This window comes from Coregonus lavaretus (assembly GCF_964263955.1).
Source record: "Coregonus lavaretus genome assembly, chromosome: 4".
Lineage (NCBI taxonomy): Eukaryota > Metazoa > Chordata > Actinopteri > Salmoniformes > Salmonidae > Coregonus > Coregonus lavaretus.
The window spans coordinates 67,454,958-67,479,610 of NC_139991.1; the positions used below are offsets into that span (position 1 = coordinate 67,454,958).

At 41.6% G+C, this 24,653-nt stretch overlaps 1 protein-coding gene across 1 annotated transcript; it reads left to right on the forward strand.

Moving 5' to 3' along the window:
- The first annotated feature begins 5,852 nt into the window (after nt 1-5,852).
- Nucleotides 5,853-11,658, forward strand: LOC311127830 (lymphotoxin-alpha-like). Its single transcript, XM_084159712.1, has 4 exons — nt 5,853-6,183; nt 6,275-6,317; nt 6,439-6,480; nt 9,870-11,658. The coding sequence occupies exons 1-4, from the start codon at nt 5,977-5,979 to the stop codon at nt 10,301-10,303; spliced, it is 726 nt and encodes a 241-aa protein (XP_084015838.1). The 5' UTR covers nt 5,853-5,976; the 3' UTR covers nt 10,304-11,658.
- The last annotated feature ends 12,995 nt before the right edge of the window (nt 11,659-24,653 follow it).

Genomic DNA, 24,653 nt, shown 5'->3' on the forward strand with positions numbered 1-24,653 from the left:
CATGATTCAAGATGTGTTATTTCATAGTTTTGATGTCTTCTCTATTAATCTACAATGTAAAAAATTTAAAAAGTAAAGAAAATCCCTTGAATGTGTAGGTGTGTCCAAACTTTAGACTGGTGTAGGTCTATCTCATTAGTATCTTATTCATTGCTTTAGGCAATGTTAAAATGATGCATTTCTTTGTTTTGCTTACTTTGTGTATTATAATTAGCTCATGTGCTTTTCTCCACGAGGAGTGGAAACTATTATGTTGTTGGATCTGTAACCATGTTTGCCAGTGAAAGTTCAGTAATAGACCCATGTAATTAATTCCAGTTGATATTGCGAGGTTTTGTTTGCTCAAGACGCTGTCTGTGCGTCGGTGTAGGCCTATTGTCCATAAACCTTGATCCTCATGATTGATCCAATTTTTTTGTACCCTTCCCCAGATCTGTGCCTCGACACAATCCTGTCTCGGAGCTCTACGGACAATTCCTTCGACCTCACGGCTTGGTTTTTGCTCTGACATGCACTGTCAACTGTGGGACCTTATATAGACAGGTGTGTGCCTTTCCAAATCATATCCAATCTATTGAATTTACCACAGGTGGACTCCAATCAAGTTGTAGAAACCTCTCAAGGATGATCAATTGAAACAGGATTCACCTGAGCTCAATTTCGAGTGTCATAGCAAAGGGTCTGAATACTTATGTAAATAAGGTATTTCTGTTTTTTTCTTTTTAATAAATTTACAAACATTTCTAAAAACCTGTTTCGTTTTGTCATTATGGGGTATTGTGTGTAGATTGCTGAGAAAAAATAAATATTTTATCCATTTTAGAATAAGGCTGTAACGTAACAAAGTGTGGAAAAGGTCAAGGGGTCTGAATACTTTCCAAAGGCAATGTATGAGGATACAAATAGTCCCCATTTCAACCCAATACCTTGGTCTTTCTATTAATGTTGAAACGTGTCTTGTAAGATATACTGGTGCTGAGTAATACACATGAGAGTAAAAAGTGTGCACCCTCTCCTGGTACAAACGTTAATGTTCTGGCTTAGTGGGAATTCTCCTGTATGTGGGAATTCTCCTGTATGTGGGAATTCTCCTGTATGTGGGAATTCTCCTGTATATGTGAATTCTCTTGTATAAATGTTTTCTAGTTTCTCCTGCAATCGAAAGATAGTGTTGTCATGTGACATGAACGTGTTAAGTTTAGTTATCGTTGTGCGCATGTGCACTTATCGCTGTAACCAAGACTACCACAACAATGGCTGAGTAAAGCTACCGTTAACTTGAGACACTGCTGTCGTCGTTCCAGCCAGGATGAGAGCAGACATAAAATACGAAGTCCACCACGGAACACAAGGTCTCACCAAATGCCGAAAACTGAGCTTAAAAAGGTCCAATGCAGCCGTTTTTATCTCAATATCAAATCATTTCTAGGTAACAATTAAGTACCTTACTGTGATTGTTTTTAATTTAAATGGTCAAAAAGAAACAAAAATTTATTCTTAGCGAAGAGCAATTTTTCAAGCAAGAATTTTGCTAGGATTGTCAAGAAGTGGTCTGAGAGTGTAGGGGAAAACTGAAAATTAGCTGATATTGGCAGAGAGGTTTGGAACTCCCTTTCTTATTGGTCTCTTAACTAATTTACTGCCTGTTGATGTCACCAGGCAGGCGAAAACTCCACCCCACCAAAACAGGCTGAAATCTCAGGCAGTCTTTTCAAACAGCTGTTACACTAGAAGTACATTATCATAATATTCACAATTTAACAGTATTATTTCAACCTCATAGTGTGGAAATAAATGTAAAACATGGGAAAATCTCATTTTTGACTGCATTGGGCCTATTTATGTCACATGACAGGGTTTTTCATGACAGAAAATTGCTGTCCTCTGGTCTACACCATTATTCTGTGGAGGGTGTTTTTGAGACTACTTTTAAGGTAGACTCAGCGATATGACTTAGATGCAGAAAGTAAACAGCATAGTGGGTCAATTTCTGTAACAACTAAGAGCGTTGAAGTGCGAGGCTCAACTTCTCCGGTGTTTCGGTACGCTGGCTACCACACTGTGACAGCGTGAAGCGAACCCTTGCACATGCACAGATACTGTGTGTGACTGTGTGAAAGCAAAGTCTTGTTTCTCACTCATCTCAACATCTGCGGTGCTGCTCATAGCAACATTATTTTGCTCTCTACCTTTAGAACCAGGGTGTTTTAGTGTTTTAAGCAGAGATTTGGTAACAATAAAGGTTGTATAGTTTTATGTAGCTCAATTGGTAGAGCATGGCGCTTGTAACGGCAGGGTAGTGGGTTCGATCCCCGGGACCACCCATATGTAAAAATGTATGCACACATGACTGTAAGTCGCTTTGGATAAAAGCGTCTGCTAAATGGCATATTATTATTATTATTATTAAATTAGGTAATCTATTCACCTGTTCCTAGCTGGACAGGAATTAATAGCCTATTTACTTTAAATAGACATAATGGAGATTATGAGTAGTCATTTGAGTTATCAACATGCATGGATGGTGGTCATCCATGCATGTAAAAAAGGAACTGTGTCATGGGTGTGACTAAATGCCCTCATTGTCAAGACAGTATCATCTTGGCTAATTGAACTGATCATGTGACTTCGATGTGTGTATTTAAATCCTTCTCTTTATCTGTTCTAGGCGGCAGCCCACAGGAAGTGATGCAGTCCAGAGGCATGTTGGAGCAACGTTGGTAGAGAGCACATGGCTACTGAAGATTGTGAAATGAACAGTTGAAAGAAAATGGATGCCTACCAGCTGGGCTGCACCACACCACATCCTGTGCCTCAATGGCTTCATTCCTAACTCATAAAAGCCATATCCTCTCCCCTCAGCCCTCAAGTTAAGTACTTCTAATGACATATAACGAGTTGACACTTGCAGGGCAAGGGGTGAGGTAAGAATTAATTCATTTTAAATGGACCGCCCTTGCCCGGAAATTCGTTACTCGTTCCTCCCACGGTTGTGTTTCAGTCATCATGGAACCATCGGTAGCTGTTGTGTGTGCGGTTATATTCGCTACAGTCAATTATGATTGCATTTCATATCTTGGCTAGAAGATAACGCATCGAAAATCACAATGTATGAGTGTGATGTAAGGGAACGCTAAACAAACAAAAACATCATAACTTTTACAATACTTGTTTTTGCCGTCATTTGCATTAGTAGAAATATTTATAACTTATTTACATTTGTTTTTACTTGTATGTTGATGTTGGTTTTAAGTTTCGGCTGACTTTTCTTAGCGGATGTACATTGCAAATTGAATTATGGGGCGTTTCAGGCCCCAGAGTGAACAGAATTGTACACTCGATCACAAACGAGGGCTGAGGGGCTTACGTTGCCAACTTCCCTTGCTTGGCTAATTGTTTGGACCAACGGCAAAGATTGCCGCGGGGATTCCCCCAAGTTCATAAGTGGAGGAGGGTGTGTCTTTTATGTGTTTGAAACGCAGCCATTGTGGTTTCTGTTTTTTTTTTTTTTTTACATTTGTTTGTTGATTCATTTTTAACTTGCATGGGTTTCAAATGTGTTCCTGAGCCAGATAATGACCACTGTAAATGAAATAAGGTAAAGTACATTCTGAAACTAATGGAAACCATGACTTATATTTATTCAATCTTTGAAAATTGCCTTTGTGTTTGTTCTCTACTTCACTCTGCCTGCTCAACCCAGATCCAAACCAACCTGACACTTTTCAACCTTTGTGACATTTGGCGTAGCTTCGGCAGGATCAGTTTTGAAGTATGGGGCCAGTTTTCTTTTGGTATGTGTTGCTGTTGTGCTTGCACTCTTTTGTGTACCCAAATCAGGCCCTAATGTCTCCATTGGTGATCCTGGGAGTGGCTGGGGCAGAAGACTGAGCTTCCCCTGCTAGTCTTGAGGGAGAACCAGTGTGACCGAACCGGCCTGGAGCATTTTGAAGTGCCTCACGAGAGACGGCTCAAGCAGCCCAGAGACATGGTGGACAATGCGCTGTGGTGAAGCTGAGCGACGTGCCAGCTAAGAATCCAGGACAACAAGACCATGCGGGCCATGACTGCTGGATGGGGTGGTCTACTCAAGTGGGTGATTGGTGCAACCGGGGTAGGGAGTGCAGGAAGCACCTACCGGTACACGTCTGACTAATTGCCGTAATTGTCAAGATGGCTAATTGGCTAATGAAACTGATCATGTGAGTTCAATGTGTGTATTTAAAGGAATAGTTCACCCAAATTACAAAATGACATTGCTTTCCTCAACCTGTAAGCAGTCTATGGACAAGGTATGACGGCAATCCATGCAATACCATATAAGTCATGGGACCGATATGAGCATTTTTCGTGCATCATGTTCAAAAGATCTTTAAGTGGCTTTGAGCTTCACAATCAATTTTAGATACTTCGGATGATTTGGACAGCTAGAGAGATGGAGAACTCAAAAGCCTGTTTTAAAATGGGCAGCGCCACTGAGGGCTTCCACTATTTAAAAGTAGTAAACTGGGTGGGACTTCCTATGGGTTAAGGAAGGATCAAATAATTCCATCCGGGTCATCAGGAGGGATCAGCCAATGAATGATACTTGTGAGAAAACACTTGGTGGCAGTATGCACCCTTTCAGTTTGTTTGCCAACTCACAGAATTAGTAGAAGAGAATTCACTACTTCAAAATGGAGATTACCTCAATGGTATTGCCTGTGCGCTCACAGATGCCATGGGACATGTATAAAGATGATATCTCTATCAGTGTTGTAGTACTCGAGGCTCGAGACCACATATTGAGTGTCTCGGTCATGTCTCGGTGTCAGATACATTTGTACTCGGTCTTGACTCTGTCTCTGACAGTGAGGACTCGTAATTTCTTCCCGAGACCAGCGGAGTAAGAAACTCATAATTATCAGCTTCCTTCGGTCAGCGCATTAAAACCTTTTCGCCAGGCCAAATACAGTGCATTCGGAAAGTATTCAGACCCCTTGACTTTTTCCACATTTTGTTACGTTACAGCCTTATTCTGAAATTGATTAAATTATTTATTTTTCCTCATCAATCTACACACAATACCCCATAATGACAAAGCAAAAACAGTTTTTTTACGGTAGAGTGGCCAGACGGAAGCCACTCCTCAGTAAAAGGCACATGACAGCCCGCTTGGAGTTTGCCAAAAGGCACCTAAAGGACTCTCAGGCCATGAGAAACAAGATTCTCTGGTCTGATGAAACCAAGATTGAACTCTTTGGCCTGAATGCCAAGCGTCACGTCTGGAGGAAACCTGGCACCATCCCTTCGGTGAAGCATGGTTGTGGCAGCATCATGCTGTAGGGATGTTTTTCAGCGGCAGGGACTGGGAGAGTAGTCCAGATCGAAGGAAAGATGAACAGAGCAAAGTACAGAGAGATCCTTCATGAAAACCTGCTCCAGAGCGCTCAGGACCTCAGACTGGGGTGAAGGTTCACCTTCCAACAGGACATCGACCCTAAGCACATAGCAGAGACAATGCAGGAGTGGCTTCGGGACAAGTCTCTGAATGACCATGAGTGGCCCAGCCAGAGCCCGGACTTGAACCCGATCGAACATCTCTTATATTTTCCGGACCCATTCACAATCTTGTGTATTTTGTAGATAGACGGGGAGAAGTGTCATGCAATAAAACAGAAAGTCAGGAAGCTTTATAATTAATAGAAGATACAAGAGCGTCATTATACTTTTGTCTACATTGAACTGCCTTATTTTGCGCATGATAAAATACTACCTTTGGACCCACAGCTCTGTCTATGAATTTGAGAGTGGACATTTATAGCACCTTGAGGGATAGTCTGTTAGTGCAAGACGTTGGGGGGTTTTCCCAGGGCAGACATGCAGGGAACGGCACTGACAGCCAAGTTGCGTAGGTGGCAGCGGAACTATAAATTCAGATGTATTTTATTAAGAAGATATATTTTGTTACTTTAGACTTCGTAGTCGTGGTTTGATATGGAGACGTGCGCAAGGAACTGCGAGATTCCTGAAGACACCGTGATTTCAATGGCGCAGCAAGAGACTGTTTTTATTTTGCTCAAACACTGTCAAGAAATGAAGCGACAGGAGAGTCGCTGGCGTCTTGTCACGTTATTCTTGGTTCTGGGCTGTGCAGCTGTATTTTTCTTTACGCAGCGTGTGATCAGAGACTGTAATGAGAAGGTAAGCAATGGGACATCCACATGTTTTTAACGGGGCACACAGATGCCGGAGAGTTTCACCATTAATAGTTAACTTGTCTTTGTTTTTGTAGGATACATTCACAACTGCAGAAAACTCAAGACAGCAAGCTATAGGTATGTAACTATTTCGCTGGTATGATATGTCTTCCATGGTACATTCCTTTGATTTTATGAATGAAGCCTAGAGAGAGGCGCGTCTATCAGCACTGATGGTTTTTTCCCTTTTTCCTACCAGATCGTCAAGGACAGAATCTGAAGCCAAACGCTCACCTGACAAGTAGGTCTTAGTAAAGAGTGTTTTTATTATATTCTGATATATATATATATATATATATATATATATATATATATATATATATATATATATATATATATATGTGTGTCCAAACTTTTGTCTGGCACTGTATATATACATTACCAGTCAAAAGTATACATTACCAGTCAAAAGTATACAGTACCAGACAAAAGTTTGGACACATCTACTCATTCAATTTTTTTTGTTTTACTATTTTCTACATTGTAGAACAATAGTGAAGACATCAAAACGATGTAACCAAAAAAGTAACCAAAAAAGTGTTGAACAAATCAAAATATATTTTATATTTCAGATTCTTCAAATAGTCACCCTTAGCCTTGATGACAGCTTTGCACACTCTTGGCATTCTCTTAACCAGCTTCAGCTGGAATGCTTTTCCAACAGTCTAGAAGGAGCACTTGTTGGCTGCTTTTCCTTCACACTGCCGTCCGACTCATCCCAAACCATCTCAATTGGGTTGAGGTTGGGGGATTGTGGAGGCCAGGTCATCTGATGCAGCACTCCATCACCCTCCTTCTTGGTAAAATAGCCCTTACACAGCCTGGAGGTTTGTTGGGTCATTGTCCTGTTGAAAAACAAATGATAGTCTCACTAAGCCTAAACCCGATGGGATGGCGTATCGCTGCAGAATGCTGTGGCAAACATGCTGGTTAAGTGTGCCTTGAATTCTAAATAAATTACAGACAGTGTCACCAGCAAAGCACCCCACACCATAACACCACCTCCATGATTTACGCTGGGAACTAAACATGCAGAGATCATCCGTTCACCCACACGCGTCTCACAAAGACACGGCGCTTGGAACCAAAAATCTCAAATTTGGACTCCAGACCAAAGGACACATTTCCACCGGTCTAATGTCCATTGCGCGTGTTTCTTGGCCTAAGCAGATCTCTTCTTCTTATTGGTGTCCTTTAGTAGTGGTTTCTTTGCAGCAATTCGACCATGAAGGCCTGATTCACACAGTCCCCTCTGAACAGTTGATGTTGAGATGTGTCTGTGACTTGAACTCTGTGAAGCATTTATTTGGGCTGCAATTTCTGAGGCTGGTAACTCTAATTAACTTATCCTCTGCAGCAGAGGTATCTCTGGGTCTTACATTCCTGTGGCGGTCCTCAGGACAGCCTGTTTCATCATAGCTCTTGATGGTTTTTGTGACTGCACTTGAAGAAACTTTCAAAGTTCTTGACATTTTCCGTATTGACTGACCTTCATGTCTTAAAGTAATGATGGACTGTCGTTTCTCTTTGCTTATTTCAGCTGTTCTTGCCATAATATGGACTTGGTCTTTTACCAAATAGGCTATCTTCTGTATACCCCCCCTACCTTGTCACAACACAACTGATTGGCTCAAACACATTAAGAAGGAAATAAATTCCACAAATTAACTTTTAAGAAGGCACACCTGTTAATTGAAATCCATTCCAGGTGACTACCTCAAGAAGGTGGATGAGAGAATGCCAAGCGTGTGCAAAGCTGTCATCAAGGCAAAGGGTGGCTATTTGAAGAATCTCAAATATATTTTGATTTGTTTAACACTTTTTTAGTTACTACATGATTCCATATGTGTTATTTAATCGTTTTGATGTCTGCACTATTATTCTACAATGTAAAAAATAGTAAAAATAAAGAAAAACCCTTGAATGAGTAGGTGTGTCCAAACTTTTGACTGGTAGTTTGTATATATACACTACCGTTCAAAAGTTTGTGGTCACGTAGAAATGTCCTTGTTTTCGAAAGAAAAGCAATTTCTTTGTAAATTAAAAGAACATCAAATTGATCAGAAATACATTGTAGACATTGTTAATGTTGTAAATGGCTATTGTAGCTGGAAACGGCAGATTTTTTTAATGGAATAGCTACGTTGGCGTACAGAGGCCCATTATCAGCAACCATCAGTCCTGTGTTCCAATGGCACGTTGTGTTTGCTAATCCAAGTTTATAATTATAAAAGGCTAATTGATCATTAGAAAACCCTTTTGCAATTATGTTAGCACAGCTGAAAACTGTTGTGCTGATTAAAGAAGAAATAAAATTGGCCTTCTTGAGACTAGTTGAGTATCTGGAGCATATATCTCAGACTGCCCATCTTAATATTTTCTTTTTATTGGCCAGTCTGAGATATGGCTTTTTCTTTGCAACTCTGCCTAGAAGGTCAGCATCCCGGAGTCGTCTCTTCACTGTTGACATTGAGACTGGTGTTTTGCGGTTACTATTTCATGAAGCTGCCAGTTGAGGACCTGTGAGGCGTCTGTTTCTCAAACTAGACACTCTAATGTATTTGTCCTCTTGCTCAGTTGTGCACCGGGGCCTCCCACTCCTCTTTCTATTCTGGTTAGAGCCAGTTTGCGCTGTTCTGTGAAGGGAGTAGTACACAGCGTTGTACGAGATCTTCAGTTTCTTGGCAATGTCTCGCATGGAATAGCCTTCATTTCTCAAAACAAGAATAGACTGATGAGTTTCAGAAGAAAGTTATTTGTTTCTGGCCATTTTGAGCCTGTAATCGAACCTACAATTGCTGATGCTCCAGATACTCAACTAGTCTCAGGAAGGCTAGTTTAATTGCTTCTTTAATCAGCACAACAGCACAACATAATTGCAAAAGTGGTTTCTAATGACCAATTAGCATTTTAAAATGATGAACTTGGATTAGCAAACACAACGTGCCATTGGAACACAGGACTGATGGTTGCTGATAATGGGCCTCTGTACGCCTATTAAAAATCAGCCGTTTCCAGCTACAATAGCCATTTACAACATGAACAATGTCTACACTGTATTTCTGATCAATTTGATGTTATTTAATGGCCAAAAAAAGTGCTTTTCTTTTGAAAACAAGGACATTTCTAAGTGATCCAAACCTTTGAACGGTAGTGTGTGTGTGTGTATATGTATGTGTGTATATATATATATATATATATATATATATATATATATATATATACACATATACACACACAGGCTTGCATGTGATTGGACCGGATGTGTAGGTTTGCACTGTGTTACCATTGTTTTGAGGATTTATACCAATTCTTCTTGTTATACAATAGTATTTTCCCATGTAGCCTAGATGTGCCTTCATGATTCTCTTGTAGGAACCACATGCCTTTTGGATATCACTGAGAAATCCCTAGTGTATGGGTATGGTGTTATTCACATGCCTGATCAAACTTCCTGCTTAGTTTGCTGATAGGCTATAGTGTGCACACTGTGAGTCTGTGGTAATATTGTGTGAGTGCAGCTGTCAGGAATGTTGGAATTTTGTATTTTGAATATCAAGTGGATATATTTCCAGAATCAGGATAATTTCAATATTTTCTCTGATCCTCTCCATCTTCTCCTACCTCCAGCATCATCAAGCTGCAACTCCGTGCCTAAAGACTACATCCAATGGGAACACCAGAACAACGGCTTGGTGCACATGCAGAATTTCACCTATGACGAGAACAAGCAAGCTCTGGTTGTCCCTCAGGAAGGCCGATACTTTGTCTACGTGGGGGTCAACTTTCGAATGCCGGATAAGGACAAGGTATCTGGCAAGGTCCATTTTCTTAGCCTGAAAGTCCTGAAATACTCCAATAGCTATGAAAATTATTGGCCTATCATGGAAGTCAAGGATAGCATACCAGATGATAGGAGAGGAGAGAGAAGGACAATGTACACAGGACAGGTGGTCACTCTGGAGGAAGGGGATCTCCTGATGGTGTCCATTGATGAAGACAATTATGAACTGATTGACTGTTCGGCAGAGACCACCATGTATATTGGTGCTTTTCTCCTCTAGACAAGGAGAACGTGACTATACCAAAAATATGCAGTCTTTGTGGATTTTTTGTTATTTATTTCCATGCTTTTAGTAAGACCAAGGCACATTTTAAAATCCTTGTGGATACAATACATCTGTAACATGCAGGTATTAGTTAAGGCTTTCCTTCTGACAAAAAATGACCTTGTTAATGTTTTAGTAAATGTATTCACGTATTAATTTCATAATATGTACTGTTCCTTTCTTGATCAAGAATAATTAAATTGTTTATTTAAATTAACTTATGATTTTAGAGTGGGGTCAATTCCTAACTTGAGATGCATGCACAACTCAAACTTTTGCCTAATTCTTTAACGCATGAGTTTTGTGCAAGAGTCCAGGTAGGATTTGACCCTTGGGCTACAGCCATACAGAGACATATGAAAATGCATGGGCATTCATCATTGTATTTCTTTGTCCCTCAAAACTCAAGTCAATTATTTACAGACGAGTTGCTTACGCACACAGGTTGATATACTGTGCGTTCTTTAGTGGATGATGGACAATCATATTTGTTGTCCGTCACCTGTCAATGGATTACTCCCATAGAAACCAATTGGCTCAATTCGCATTTTTCTAACACAAAATCTCTGTGTGGCTGTAGCCCTAGGGAGAGGTATTAAACTCCCTTTACTGTATGTTATTCTGTCTGGAGGCACCACTTCATAGGTTTTATGTTATTCTGTCTGGAGGCACCACTTCATAGGTTTTATGTTATTCTGTCTGGAGGCACCACTTCATAGGTTTTATGTTATTCTGTCTGGAGGCACCACTTCATAGGTTTTATGTTATTCTGTCTGGAGGCACCACTTCATAGGTTTTATGTTATTCTGTCTGGAGGCACCACTTCATAGGTTTTATGTTATTCTGTCTGGAGGCACCACTTCATAGGTTTTATGTTATTCTGTCTGGAGGCACCACTTCATAGGTTTTATGTTATTCTGTCTGGAGGCACCACTTCATAGGTTTTATGTTATTCTGTCTGGAGGCACCACTTCATAGATTTTATGTTATTCTGTCTGGAGGCACCACTTCATAGGTTTTATGTTATTCTGTCTGGAGGCACCACTTCATAGATTTTATGTTATTCTGTCTGGACGCACCATTTCATAGATGTTATGTTAAAACTGCTCCTCAAAGGGATAGTTCACCCAAACTACAAAATTGCATATTGGTTTCCTTCCCCTGTAGGCAGTCTTACCTTGTCCATAGACTGCTTACAGGGTAAGGACACCAACATGTAATTATGTAATTTGGGTAAACTATTCCTTTAAATATGTTACCAAGTAAACGTTTTATATTGACCTTTCTGTGAATAAAGTAATTCATTTCTGAAAAAACAAACAGGATTTCTACTTTGGGATTCTTCCTTGAATGAAAAGAGAAACCTGAGGTAAAGCAGTGAAAGTTGGATCGATGACAACTGAACTATCCCTGTGCGTGGGATCCTAAGGGTGAATCCTGGCCTGAAAAAGTAGTGTCCTCATCCCTGGAAGTTTTCAATTTCTTAGTCATTGGATGTGGTTACAGTGTGTGTAATGGAAATATGATTCTACACTGCATTTAAATGGATTACTCTTTCACCTCTGATCTTAAACATAATTAATGACTCCATATGGTTTACCTAACTACTGGTCTCCCCACACTGCTGAGGGGTATATTTCAAAGCATGATCAACGAGTTAGCCAGCTAACTTTGATAAGCAACCAGAAATATAGATTTTCTGGTTCATTAAAACAGCTAAACTTCGGTATGTGTTTTTGTTTGTTGAAACAATTAGACTATGCCCATTTCAATCTTATCGTTCAAAAGAAATTAAAGTTATATCCGAATATTTAGGCAAGTTAGCTGGCGAACTCCTTGATTCTGCTTTGTAGTATACCCCTCTGGTCTCCTCTTCATGATAATCTCCTCATATACTTCCTGAGCTCTAAAACGGGTAATCTGCATTTGCTACATCAATTTTTGGACTTTTAAATTAGTTATATATACACCCATTGAGTCTTGTAGAATATAACCGATTCTCATCACGGAGATCTTTAGCATTTTAGCTAATTAGCAACTACGTACTACTTTTTAGTTACTTTGCAACTACTTAGCATTTTAGCTAACCCTTCCCCTAACCCTAACCTTAACTCTTTAACCTAACTCCAAAGCCTAACCTTAATCCTAACCTAGCTAACGTTAGCCACCTAGCTAACATTAGCCACAACCAATTGGAATTCGTAACATAGCATACGCTTTGCAAATTCGTAACATATCATACGAAATGGATGATGGACATCCACAAATTAATACATACCTTACGAAACGTAACATATCATACTAATTGGAGTGTCCCTGATTTACATTTACTGTTATGTCTTCCCCTGAGTCCAGGTTGTGGTGGTAGGTTTTTACAGTACCCAAAACCAACTGAGATTGTATTTGACCATGGGGAAAAGAGCTACTGAGTTTAACTGAATTGTATGTTATTGCACTGTGAAACATTTTATCAATATTTCTGATCAGTGGTGTTGAATACTAGGAGGAAAAAGGTTAGTATCACATTTTTAAAAGATAGGTCTACTATGGTAATTGGGTATAGAAAACAGAAGTCAATCGTTGGACTGTTTCGTAAGGAAAATGTTCACACATGGCAACTCGATGTATTTCATGTTTTGTTCGATGACAGCTCCTGAGACACAAGCAAATAACCGATTTCCTCCACCTACTGATCACAGCACCAATGGCAAGAAAAAGTGTTTACATGGTGTTTTTATGTGGGCATGAATGTATCTTACATGTTGTGTCAATGAATAACTTCCATTACTTTTTGGTTAAAATGAGATTGTGTGGGTGACAGATACGTGTTTCAACAGCTGCCTAGTACCGGTTTGGGAATGTGTTTATTTTACAACTGCTATGTTAGGTTAGGGAATGTGACGCAATAGCCAAAGGCATCTTCCTGATTTACTTGCAAATAAGGAAGAAGATGCATGCTATTTGATTTAGAATGAAAATGTTATGTCATTGATGTTTTCCAGCTTTTGTATTGGTGTGATTAAAATGAAACGCTTGTTCTGTTTAGTAGCTTCCTTGCTGTTTAGTTTGCTGTAGGGATGCCTTTAGGGTCATTCCAAATGCAAAAAATGACATTTTTGACTTTAAGGAGAATAACAGGGAAGTGCTAGGATTTGATCCCATGCCATTCTTGGCAATGTATACTTAGGGGACTGCAGCCCTTCCACTGAGCCACATTACCACACAACCCCTTTTCATTTTAACAACATTTAATGTGTAGAGAAATGGTTGATGTGAATGTGATTTTTGGACCTGTATGAAAAACCATTTATAGACAAAGTTGACCCATTTTGGACCCCTATGCAGTGGCGGCTCCTGAAAAAATTCTCAGGGGGGGCAATTTTTCTGATGATTTAGGTGACCTACACACATTTTTAAAAAGATATGTCCAGCAACAACATGAAGACAGGGGCAGCATATAAGTCAATACCAGAAGCATTTATTGACTGATCTCAAAAGTGTTGGCTTACAAAATCAAAATAAGTTATCACAGTAAAAATAATCAAGGGTGTTCTTTCACATTCCTCAACACTGCATAAACAATATGCATTTCCATAAACAAATGAAATATCAGCTGAAAATACAGCATCTTGGTATTTGTTCAGATTGCAGGATCAACAAGAGCTTTTACCACATTTTTTGCCTCATGGTTGAATTGGAAATATGTGCACCTGAGCATAATTCACAACAAGCAAGCAGGAGCTTTTGATAGAGGCTACTGAAAACATTGATGCAAGTTATTGGTAATAAGACATTTTTATAGACTTCCATATTCTGCCCTCTTGTATAGATTTGTGAAAATGAACAGTGATAGACATTTTGCTTGAAAACAGAATTTGAAAGTAATTTCTAGAAAAGGTAAACACAGCTATCTGTATGGCTTTGTAAAAATGAACAACCATATTCTGGCCAATTGTATAGATTTGTAAATATGAACAACCATATTCTGGCCAATTGTATAGATTTGTAAAAATGAACATGAACAGATTATTTTTTTTGTTTTACTTTTTTTTAAATGAAAAATAACTATTTTAAACAACATCAACTGTGAACTGATTTGGGCGTGTGTGTGTTAAAGAGACAGGGAGGGAGGGACAAAGAGAGAGAGAGGCTACATTACTTGTACTGAAACTGTTCTCTTCTCTGTTTCAATACAGCAAAGCGTTCAATGACTTTCTCATTGAAATCAGGCATGCTGAGGACTAGTTCCCTCTCCATGGAAAGCATGGCCAGTGCATTCAGACGTTCCTGGCCCATTGAATTTCGCAGGAATGTCTTAACTCGTGTCAAAGTTGAGAAACATCTCTCAGCTTCAGCTGTTGTCATGGGAGTAGTTATGAGGATGTTCAACAGAGTCACAGTCTCAGAGAACGTCTCCTGGAGGTTGTAGCTCATGAGAACCTGGTACAGTGCCAGTGCACCACAGCCTCCCTTGAATTCAGGATTCTCATAGATCAGAGATAGTTCTGTCTTGAGCTTTGCCTTGCTCAGCATGGGGTATGCATTCACAGTGGCATTCAGAGCCTCATCAGGAAATGAATGGCAGTACCTTTCAAACATGTCTGCTTGCAGTAAGGTAGCACTCACAAGGTGGCCAGAGAAAGAGAACCTTTCTTTGGTGTGATCCAGGATGGTGTTGCAGACCTCTTCAGACAGCCTCTGCTTCTCCTCTTCTCTCAAAGCTGTTCTGGGTCTTTTGGCTCCTGTTGCTTCTTGCAGCTGCTGTTGAGAGGAGTCCCTGAAGGCAAACAGACCAATGTGTTTGTTGGCTTTGTACAGTATTGTTGTCTATGTGATGCACAGGTATATGCAATGTATCCATGATGTATAGTACAAATACTTCAGTTCCACTTAAAATGGGCAGGGATGCATAAAGTCTTTAGTGTTTAAGTTAGCCTTTGTGTCTCACATAGCCTGGATGTTCAGCACAGTATACAGTGGTGCTCATAAGCTTATGATCCCATGCTAAAGTTGACTAAAAAGAGGAATAAAAAAGAAAAGAAAATTGGTGTCCATAAAGGTTGGATTTTCCAACTTTTTTAATTAAGTCATTAAGATAAATTTCCAAAAGATGATTTTTTTATTTTTTTATTCCTCTTTTTAGTCAACTTTAGAATGTGTTCATACACTTATGAGCACCACTGCACAGTACACATAGTATATAAAATAAAATAGATTACACCACTGGCTTTATATAATGAGAATAATGTAATTTCAAACACAAATGCAGTCTCCTTTCATGCATACATTTTCAAATAAAGCTCTGCTTTGAGAAAGATCGAATGATATTGTTTAATCTTACCTTATGGCCTGCACACTGCTTGTGAAGCTGTCGAGGGCACTTTTGATAAAGACAGCATCGATGTCCTTCTTCTGTAGCTTCTGGTACAGAATGTCGACGTGGGGCATGATTTTGTGAAAAAGCCGCAGGAAAAAAATAAAATCTTCATCATGCAGCATCCTCACGTAGCCAGATGCCTCTCTCACTGTGCCCTGGTCAAATGAACCCAATGAACCCGTCCGGATGGCTTCAAAACATTCTATGAGGTCGTCTCGATTCTCGTAGACAGTGTTCACGACTCTGCTGTTGAAGTTCCACCGTGTGGATGAAGGTCTGGGCAGCCTTCGTGCAACAGTCTGGTCAAGAATGCTGGTGCGTTTGGGTGACCGGGAAAAAAAAGTTGTAATCCCGCTCAGATCGGAAAAGAAAATGTTCACTTTTTTGATGCGAGAAGTAGCTTGCTGCATGATCAAATTCAGCTGATGCGCATAGCAATGCACGTAATGGGCATTCTTGAAATGCTCACGCACCTTTTTCTGCACACCAGCCTTCTCTCCCCTCATCACACTGGCTCCATCGTAAGCTTGCGCAATGAGTTTGACTTTCTCGTCATCGGCAAAAAGACAGTTCAGTCTCTCCAAAAGTACACTGGCGATTGAGACTGAGGTTGATTCCGAGATGGGAAGGAACTCAAAAAAGCGCTCCTGCACTTTGTGCTTGCTATCTATGTACCTCAGCACAAGCACCAACTGTGTCTGTGTAGAAACGTCCGTGGTCTCGTCAGCTTGGATAGCTACGAAGTTCGCAGACTTCACCTCCTCCACAATATGTTCCCTCGTGACCGCTAGCATACACTCCAGTAGCTCGTTTTGAATGGTCTTTGATGTGCCCTTGAAAACTTTAGCATTTTTAAGATGGTCATCAAACACCTCATCTAATTGTGCCACAAAGTTGACAAGTCCAAGAAAAATACCAGGGTTGGTGGAGCCCTCAGTTTCATCTTTGCCTCGCAAAGCTAACTCAAACACGCCGCAAAACTTCACACACTGGATTAGCCGGCTGAGGATATGGCGGTTCTTGCTAACCTCATCGTTGTGGCGGCGGACAGCTAGCCTGTATCCCTCATCCAGTTGAGTGGCAATATTCACTCTCCCCAAAGCAGAAATTCTCAAACAGCTATCCATGTGGGTCTTTGACAGCTCATGTTTCTTAATCTTTTCTGAAAGATGGTGCATGTCGGTTACACCAGTCGCTGTCCAAGCGGTGCTGTCTGAAGTGCCGCCTTCAGGGTGAATGAGTAAGCAGGGGTAGCAGAAAACTGCATTAGCTACATCGCAGCCTGCTAGCCAGGTTTTTCGTTCATACCAATTTTTGGAAAATCCTCGGGTGTAGGACTTCCCCCCTTTAGTAGAAACCTGTTGAATTATTAAATTTGGTCTGGGAGGTCCTAATTGTTTCGTTGCCAATTTATCTTCATTTGTTCGCCGACAAAAAGGAACTTCTTTCAAAGACACAATCGAGTTGCACTGAAGCCTAGCCATGTTGATAGTAGTAGTGAATTGATTGAGGCTGCTACCCTCTCTTTTCTTAGTTACGTTCATGTGACGCAAGCGCGTAAGTGCAAGCCCTCAGACACCCATAGACATTGTATTGAAGGCTCTGAAATTTGAAAAAAATAGATTTTACATGGGAGTCTATGACAGAAGTTCTGGGCGATTTTCAATCTGACTGAAATCGCCCCAAAAGGGGGGGGAGCCATTTGAAGCACGACTTTAGCCTGATTCGACATTTAGTGGCAGTGTGGCACTGTGGCAGATCAGACGTATAGATGACAACACTGATAACTACTGTTGCCGTGATATAATTGATTAGAAAAAAAATCCCTTCCTTTTCCCGTTTGGCAGTGCGTCGCCCATATCGCCCTATTGAACAGGCCGCCCCTGCCCCTATGCTATGAGATCTATATCCTTATGAAAGGATTGTCAAACAAAAATTGGCTGCATTTTTTATGTGTGGCCTCAGTTATCTAAAAACATGATACATTTTTTTCATCTTTTTCTGTAAGCCAGTTATATTCTAGACTAGAGTTTTGCCTGGGCCAGCTGGCAGGGTATCAGATCATATATCTTTATCTGGATCATAGTACCAAAGAAAAACATACTGTACATATCTATCTGTATATTTCACTTTAATAATAACTCTATGTTAAAAGGGAATTTTGAACTAATGACATCATTACAAACAGCACTTGCCGTTCCAAACGTGGTGAATGTTAATTACACCCAGTTGAAGTCGACAACTTCGGAGGTGATTGTTATTAATGTGGTCCTCTGTAGCTCAGCTGGTAGAGCACGGTGCTTGTAACGCCAAGGTAGTGGGTTCGATCCCCGGGACCACCCATACACCAAAAAAAAAATGTATTCACGCATGACTGTAAGTCGCTTTGGATAAAAGCGTCTGCTAAATGGCATATTATTTATGGGAAAATACTGTGTAGTGTAGGTTATTTGTAGGTGTTATCATCAATCAAGGAGTCTGCTTAGGCGGATCGTGTTCAAAGGCCTTTATTCAAACCACGAGGTTCCAGCGTAAGTACGGACACAATATCCGGAGAACCAGACCCCAAATAAATCTTGCTGTATTCTAACTCTCCGTCGTTGCTCCCCCCTTTATATAGCCTTCCAAGAGTTGAATAGCTCCCTCTACTGTTCAATCCCCGTATCTTACCACCCACTTCCTGTTTGTCATATGTGACGTCACGCTAAAACCTTCCCTCTGGATAGCAATAATCAACCTTCCATTTCTTCATGAAAAACCTTTAACAAAGACATAATTTTAATATACTACAACTGTTTTATGTTTGTTTCATTAACTTAGTCAAAGTTTTCCAAGGAAGTGACAGTTGGCTGACATCTGGCCATCATTCCTTTCCCATTGTTGAACAATTAACACGAAATGCAAATGAAGAGCCTTGTTCTTAAAAATAGCCCAGTGTGGCTATAATCTGGTTGCGTGGGTGAAGCCACACTGGTGGGAGTGTATGTCTGCCTGTATCTATAATGTCTGCCTTTGTCTCTACTCCACCATGGAAAAGGGTGTTCCCCTCTGGTGTACAGCACACTACGTCGCTACAGACAACTTCATCTCTTAATTCTCATCAATCATTGCTGACATAACGCTGTTCTATATATGGACAGTTCAGAATGACAGCAGCACCTTGTGACGATTAGTCTTACAGAGAAAACCAGACTAACAACTTTCTGCAATGACACATGCAACTCAATGCCGTGAACGACAGTTGGCTTAAGATCTCAGGGAAGGTGTGATGTCACTGATGTACTCTAGCCAACATGCTATTGTTTCACCTCCACTACATGAACCACCCTTTGACGACCTATTCCTCTGAACCCCAGCAGCCGGGCAGGGTCTTATTACAATACAACAACCAATACAATGTAAAACAAAACAGCAACCAATACAAAACACATTTCTGAAAAACATTTACAGTCCTCAGCTACTAGGTCCTTAATTAACACCCTAAACTGCCCGAGCGGCACCAGAACATCTAATTGTAATGAGTTCTTGATAAAGAAATGTGTGAGTAAGATATGACTAAAATGTCACACCCTCAGTTAAACTAATAATGTGTGACTAATTAGTAGACTAGAGCTTAGAGAGTTAAAGAAATGTGTTTATATCACAGCAACAGAGTATTTGTGTCTTGTAATTAGGCAAGCAGAAGTGCAAAACGATTGAAATCAATAACAGGAGACTGGTTCCAAAAACACACAGGGAAAGGGGAGTGAAAAGGCTTGCAGGATATTGTGAGGACGGCGATAACTCAGCCTACCCGAGCAAGGAGTAGACTATGATAAGAACATGTGTGTGTGTGTGTGTGTGTGTGTGTGTGTGTGTGTGTGTGTGTGTGTGACCTGATGGTCAGGAGAGCAGAGGAAAATCACATGAGCTAAACCCAGGTGTGAGCTTACAAGATGCGTACAGTGGAAAAATACAGCCCGCCTACAGCGGGGTTGGATTTTTCCTCTGACGTGTGCGTATAAAAAGATTGTACGACCATTTTGTTGCAGAGCGCTCTCAATGAATAAACATGCTGACCATTGCAGAATTGGGTCTTTGTTTAATTTATTTACAACCTTTTGGGAATTATTCAAAGATTTAAGAAGTAGTTGACTTCAACCATTGAGATAACAACATTCTCATGACAGTTCTGCAAATTGTTCCAGCAGTGAGACGCATTAAAACTAAACGCGGATTTACCTAATTCGGTGGGGACCCGAGGAACCTCAAGAGTTAGCCAACCCTGTTTTTATACTTCAACAATGAAGTTAGGTAAATAGGAAGCTTGTGTAGTAGAGCTTTGTAAACAAAAAAGGAATAGTGAAGTGATCTACGGGACTTTAAAGAGGACCAGACAACCTTTTGATACAGGATTCAGTGATGAGTATTAAAACTGTCACCTGTGATAAAGCAAAGGGCGCTATGGTAGATGGCATCCAAAAGTTTAAGAGTAGTGGTTGCTGCATTCTGGTCAATTGTGTGACCATAGTCAAGAACTGGCAGGAATATTGACTGTACAATCTGCTTCCTGCTGTTTAGGGAGAGGCAAGATCTATTTCTAAAAAATAAGCTTTTTAACTAGCTCATCAGTATGTTTTTTAAAAGTTAAATCCTTGTCAGTCTAAAAGCCCAGGTATTAATAGGCTGGAACCCGATCGATTGGAGAACCATTCAATGAATAAATATGTAGTCCATCAATTTTTTTTAGAGAATTCGAGAACAACATATATTCAGTCTTGCCCACATTAAGTATGCGTTTTAATTCAACCAGGGCATTTTGTAATGCGACAAAGTCAGATCGCAGCTCTAACAACGCCTGGTCTACAGTTGTGGCAATGGCATACATAACACTATTGTCTGCATACAAATTAATATAACAAGTTAACAGATAGACCAATATTATTTATATACATAGTAAATAAAACAGGTCCTAATACCGAAGCCTGTAGTACACCTTTAGTAATATCCAGGAATCTAGACTTAACACCATCAGAAATCACACATTGTGTCCAGTCTAACAGATAATTTTCAAACCACTTGCAAGAAGCTTAATCCAGGACTATTTCAGTCAACCTTTCAATGACAGTGTAATGGTCAACAGTGTCAAAGGCCTTGGGAAGGTCTATAAATAAGGCAGCACAATGATTTTTATGATCTAAGCAATTTAACACAATCTAAAACTAGATGGTAACTTTACAAGTAAAGTTGTGGGGCTTGCTAAAGCTCTTGAAAATTATTTTTGTGGTAGTGGAAGAAGTTTAAAAAGTTGTACTTTAATTATATTATTTGAATAGTGAAATCATTTCAAATTTCCATCGATAGTCAGTCGTTTTGGTCAGTAGTAGTGGTCAGTAGTTGTGTGGTTCAGTCGTTGTGGTCAGTAGTTGTGTGGTCAGTAGTTGTGTAGTTGTGGTCAGTAGTTGTGTAGTTGTGGTCAGTAGTTGTTTGGTTGTGGTCAGTAGGTTAGTTCTGTAGGTTAGGTCAGTGGTTGTATGGTCATTTGTAGTCAGTGGTTGTGATCAGTAGTTGTGGTCAGTAGTTGTGGTTCAGTAGTTTTGTGGTCAGTAGTTGTGGTTCAGTAGTTGTGTAGTTGTGGTCAGTAGTTGTGTGGATGTGGTCAGTAATTGTGGTCAGTAGTTGTGGCCAGATGGTTGTGGTGGTCAGTAGTTGTGGTGATTAGATGTGTGGTCAGCAGTTGTGTTGTCAGAAGTTGTGTGGTTGTGTTTACCAGATGTGGTCAGCAGTTGTGTGGTTGTGGTCAGAAGTTGTGTGGTTGTGGTCAGTGGTTTGTGGTCAGTAGTTGAGTGGTCAGAAGTTGTGTGTTTGTGGTCAGTAGTTGTGTGGTTTTGGTCAGAAGTTGTGTGGTTGTGGTCAGTAGTTGTGTGGTCAGTAGTTGTGGTCAGTAGTTGTGTGGTCAATATTTGTGTGGTTGTGGTCAGACGTTGTGGTCAGTAGTTATGGTCAGTAGTTGTGCGGTCAGTGGTTGTGGTCAGTAGTTGAGGTCAGTAGTTGTGTGATTGTGGTCAGGAGTTGTGGTCAGTAGTTGTGTGGTCAGTAGTTGTGTGGTTGTGGTCAGTAGTTGTGGTCAGGTGGTTGTGGTCAGTAGTTGTGTGGTCAAAATTTGTGTGGTTGTGGTCTGTAGTTGTGTGGTCAGTGGTTGTGGTCAGTAGTTGAGGTCAGTAGTTGTGTGGTTGTGGTCAGTAGTTGTGTGGTCAGAAGTTGTGGTCAGTAGTTGTGTGGTTGTGGTCTGTAGTTGTGTGGTTCAGTAGTTGTGTGGTCAATATTTGTGTGATTGTGGTCAGGAATTGTGGTCAGTAGTTGTGTGGTCAGTAGTTGTGTGGTTGTGGTCAGTAGTTGTGGTCAGGTGGTTGTGGTCAGTAGTTGTGTGGTTGTGGTCAGTAGTTGTGGTCAGTAATTGTGGTCAGTAGTTGTGGGCAGGTGGTTGTGGTCAGTAGTTGTGGTGGTCAGTAGTTATGGTGATTAGATGTGGTCAGTAGATGTTTATTTTATTTATGTAGTTCTGTCCTTGAGCTGTTCTTGTCTATTAACGTTCTATATTATGTCATGTTTTGTGTGGACCCCAGGAAGAGTAGCTGCTGCTTTTGCAACAGCTAATGGGGATCCTAATAAAATACCCCAAAAAATACCAAACACAATCGAAAACAAGTGTAGCAGCTGAAACGGTGCTTTGTCCAGGTCTAAAACCATATTGGTACACATTAAGAATAGAGTGAGAAGTTAAAAAGTTCTTAGTTGATGTCACGCCCTGGCTCTGGGGACGCTGTTATGTTGAGCCAGGGTGTGTAGATCAATGTGTTTTGTGTCTATGGGTGCTATTTCTATGTTGGCCAGAGTAGCTCCCAATCAGAGGCAACGAGTGTCAGGTGTTGCTGGCTGTCTCTGATTGGGAGCCATATTTATACAGTCGGTTTTTCATTCGTGTTTGTGGGATTTTGTTTCTAGTCTGTTTATGTTAGACCGTGAACTGTCACGTATCGTTTGTTGTTTTTGATCGTGTCTCTTAATAAAGAGTATGTTTGCCTGCAACGCTGCGCCTTGGTCCTCATCTGTTCTAGACGATCGTGACAGAAAATCCCACCACAACTGGACCAAGCAGCGAGTCGAGGAGCCATCGCCAGGGAAATCCCTAGCAGATCTCCGTGGCAGCCTCGACTGGGTCAAGCCGAGTGAAGAGCAGAGAGAGTGGACTTGGGAACAATGGAGGAAGAGCTTCGACTGGGTCAAGCCAATTGAGGAGCTGAATAGCGGGAGTTGGAGGCAGAAGAGCGAGAGTTGGGCGAGAACTATAGAGGCCTGGCCCACGGGGAGGAGAGACCCCCAGAAATTTTTTAGGGGGGGGGGCTCACGACGTCGGGGCAGCAGGAGGCTGCGATAGAGCGGTCCAGCGGGTTGGCAGAGGAGGCCGCCAGGTTACGGGGGCCACTGGTCGAAGAGGGGATGGAAGGTGTAGAGGCACGGCGAGAGGTACTGGGGTGTGTTACCAGTCCGGTCCGGCCCGTTCCAGATCCCGGTGTAGGGCCAGTGGTGTGTGTCCCCAGTACGGTCCGGTCTGTTCCTGCTCCTCGCACCAAGTCAGTGGTGCGCTTCGTCAGCCCGGCTCGGCCCGTTCCTGCTCCCCGCACCAAGTCAGTGGTGCGCTTCGTCAGCCCGGCTCGGCCCGTTCCTGCTCCCCGCACCAAGTCAGTGGTGCGCTTCGTCAGCCCGGCTCGGCCCGTACCTGCTCCCCGCACCAAGTCAGTGGTGCGCTTCGTCAGCCCGGCTCGGCCCGTTCCTGCTCCCCGCACCAAGTCAGTGGTGCGCTTCGTCAGCCCGGCTCGGCCCGTTCCTGCTCCCCGCACCAAGTCAGTGGTGCGCTTCGTCAGCCCGGCTCGGCCCGTTCCTGCTTCCCGCACCAAGTCAGTGGTGCGTTTCGTCGGCCCGGTTCGGCTCACTCCTGCTCCTCACACCAAGCCAGTGGTGTGCGTTGTCAGTCCAGCACGGCCCGTGCCTGTTCTCCACACCAAGCCAGTGGCGGGCGTCGTCAGTCCGGCACGGCCCGTGCCTGTTCCACTGGTGCCTGGTTCGGCATTGGTCAGATGTTTTACGCCGGGGCTAGAGCAATCCGCTCCATCAGTGTGCAGTCCAGCTCCGGCCAGCGGGGCCAGACCGGACCAGGGGTACTTTGGGGGGTTGGAGAGGGAGCGGGGATCAGGCCCGGAGCCGGATCCGCCGCCTAGGCGGAGTGCCCACCCGGTCCCTCCCCTGTGGTATTTGGTTGACGCGGTCGGAGTCCGCGCCTTTAGGGGGGGGTACTGTCACGCCCTGGCTCTGGGGACGCTGTTATGTTGAGCCAGGGTGTGTAGATCAATGTGTTTTGTGTCTATGGGTGCTATTTCTATGTTGGCCAGAGTGGCTCCCAATCAGAGGCAAAAATCCTTGAATTCAGCACATTTTTACATGTCTCTAACAATTCCAATAATAAAAAATAAAAACATATGAAAGGGGAATGGGATTTCAATATACTATAGATTGGTAAAGAGGTCACATCTTTTTCTTGAGGTGTGACAATTTAAAACTAGAGAGAAAAATGGGAAACGACTACTTACAGTTCACAGTTAACAATATGTTAGCTTACATCTACTTGTGGAAGTATTTTCAAGCGAACAATTTGCATGAAAATGTATGGACATCTTCCCGTCAACCAAAGGTGGTTTTCCATCAGACTGGACTGGAAATTATGTAATATTTTGGTTGTAATCTGTTCATCATTAACTGATCTGGTTGCAAGCATAGCGATGTCTGTAACACATTAACTACTGCCATCGTCTTTTCTCACTCCACAGTATTCCACAAAGAAGCAAGGGAATGCAAGGAAGTTCTTGTTTGCACATTCTCTTGCTTGCACAA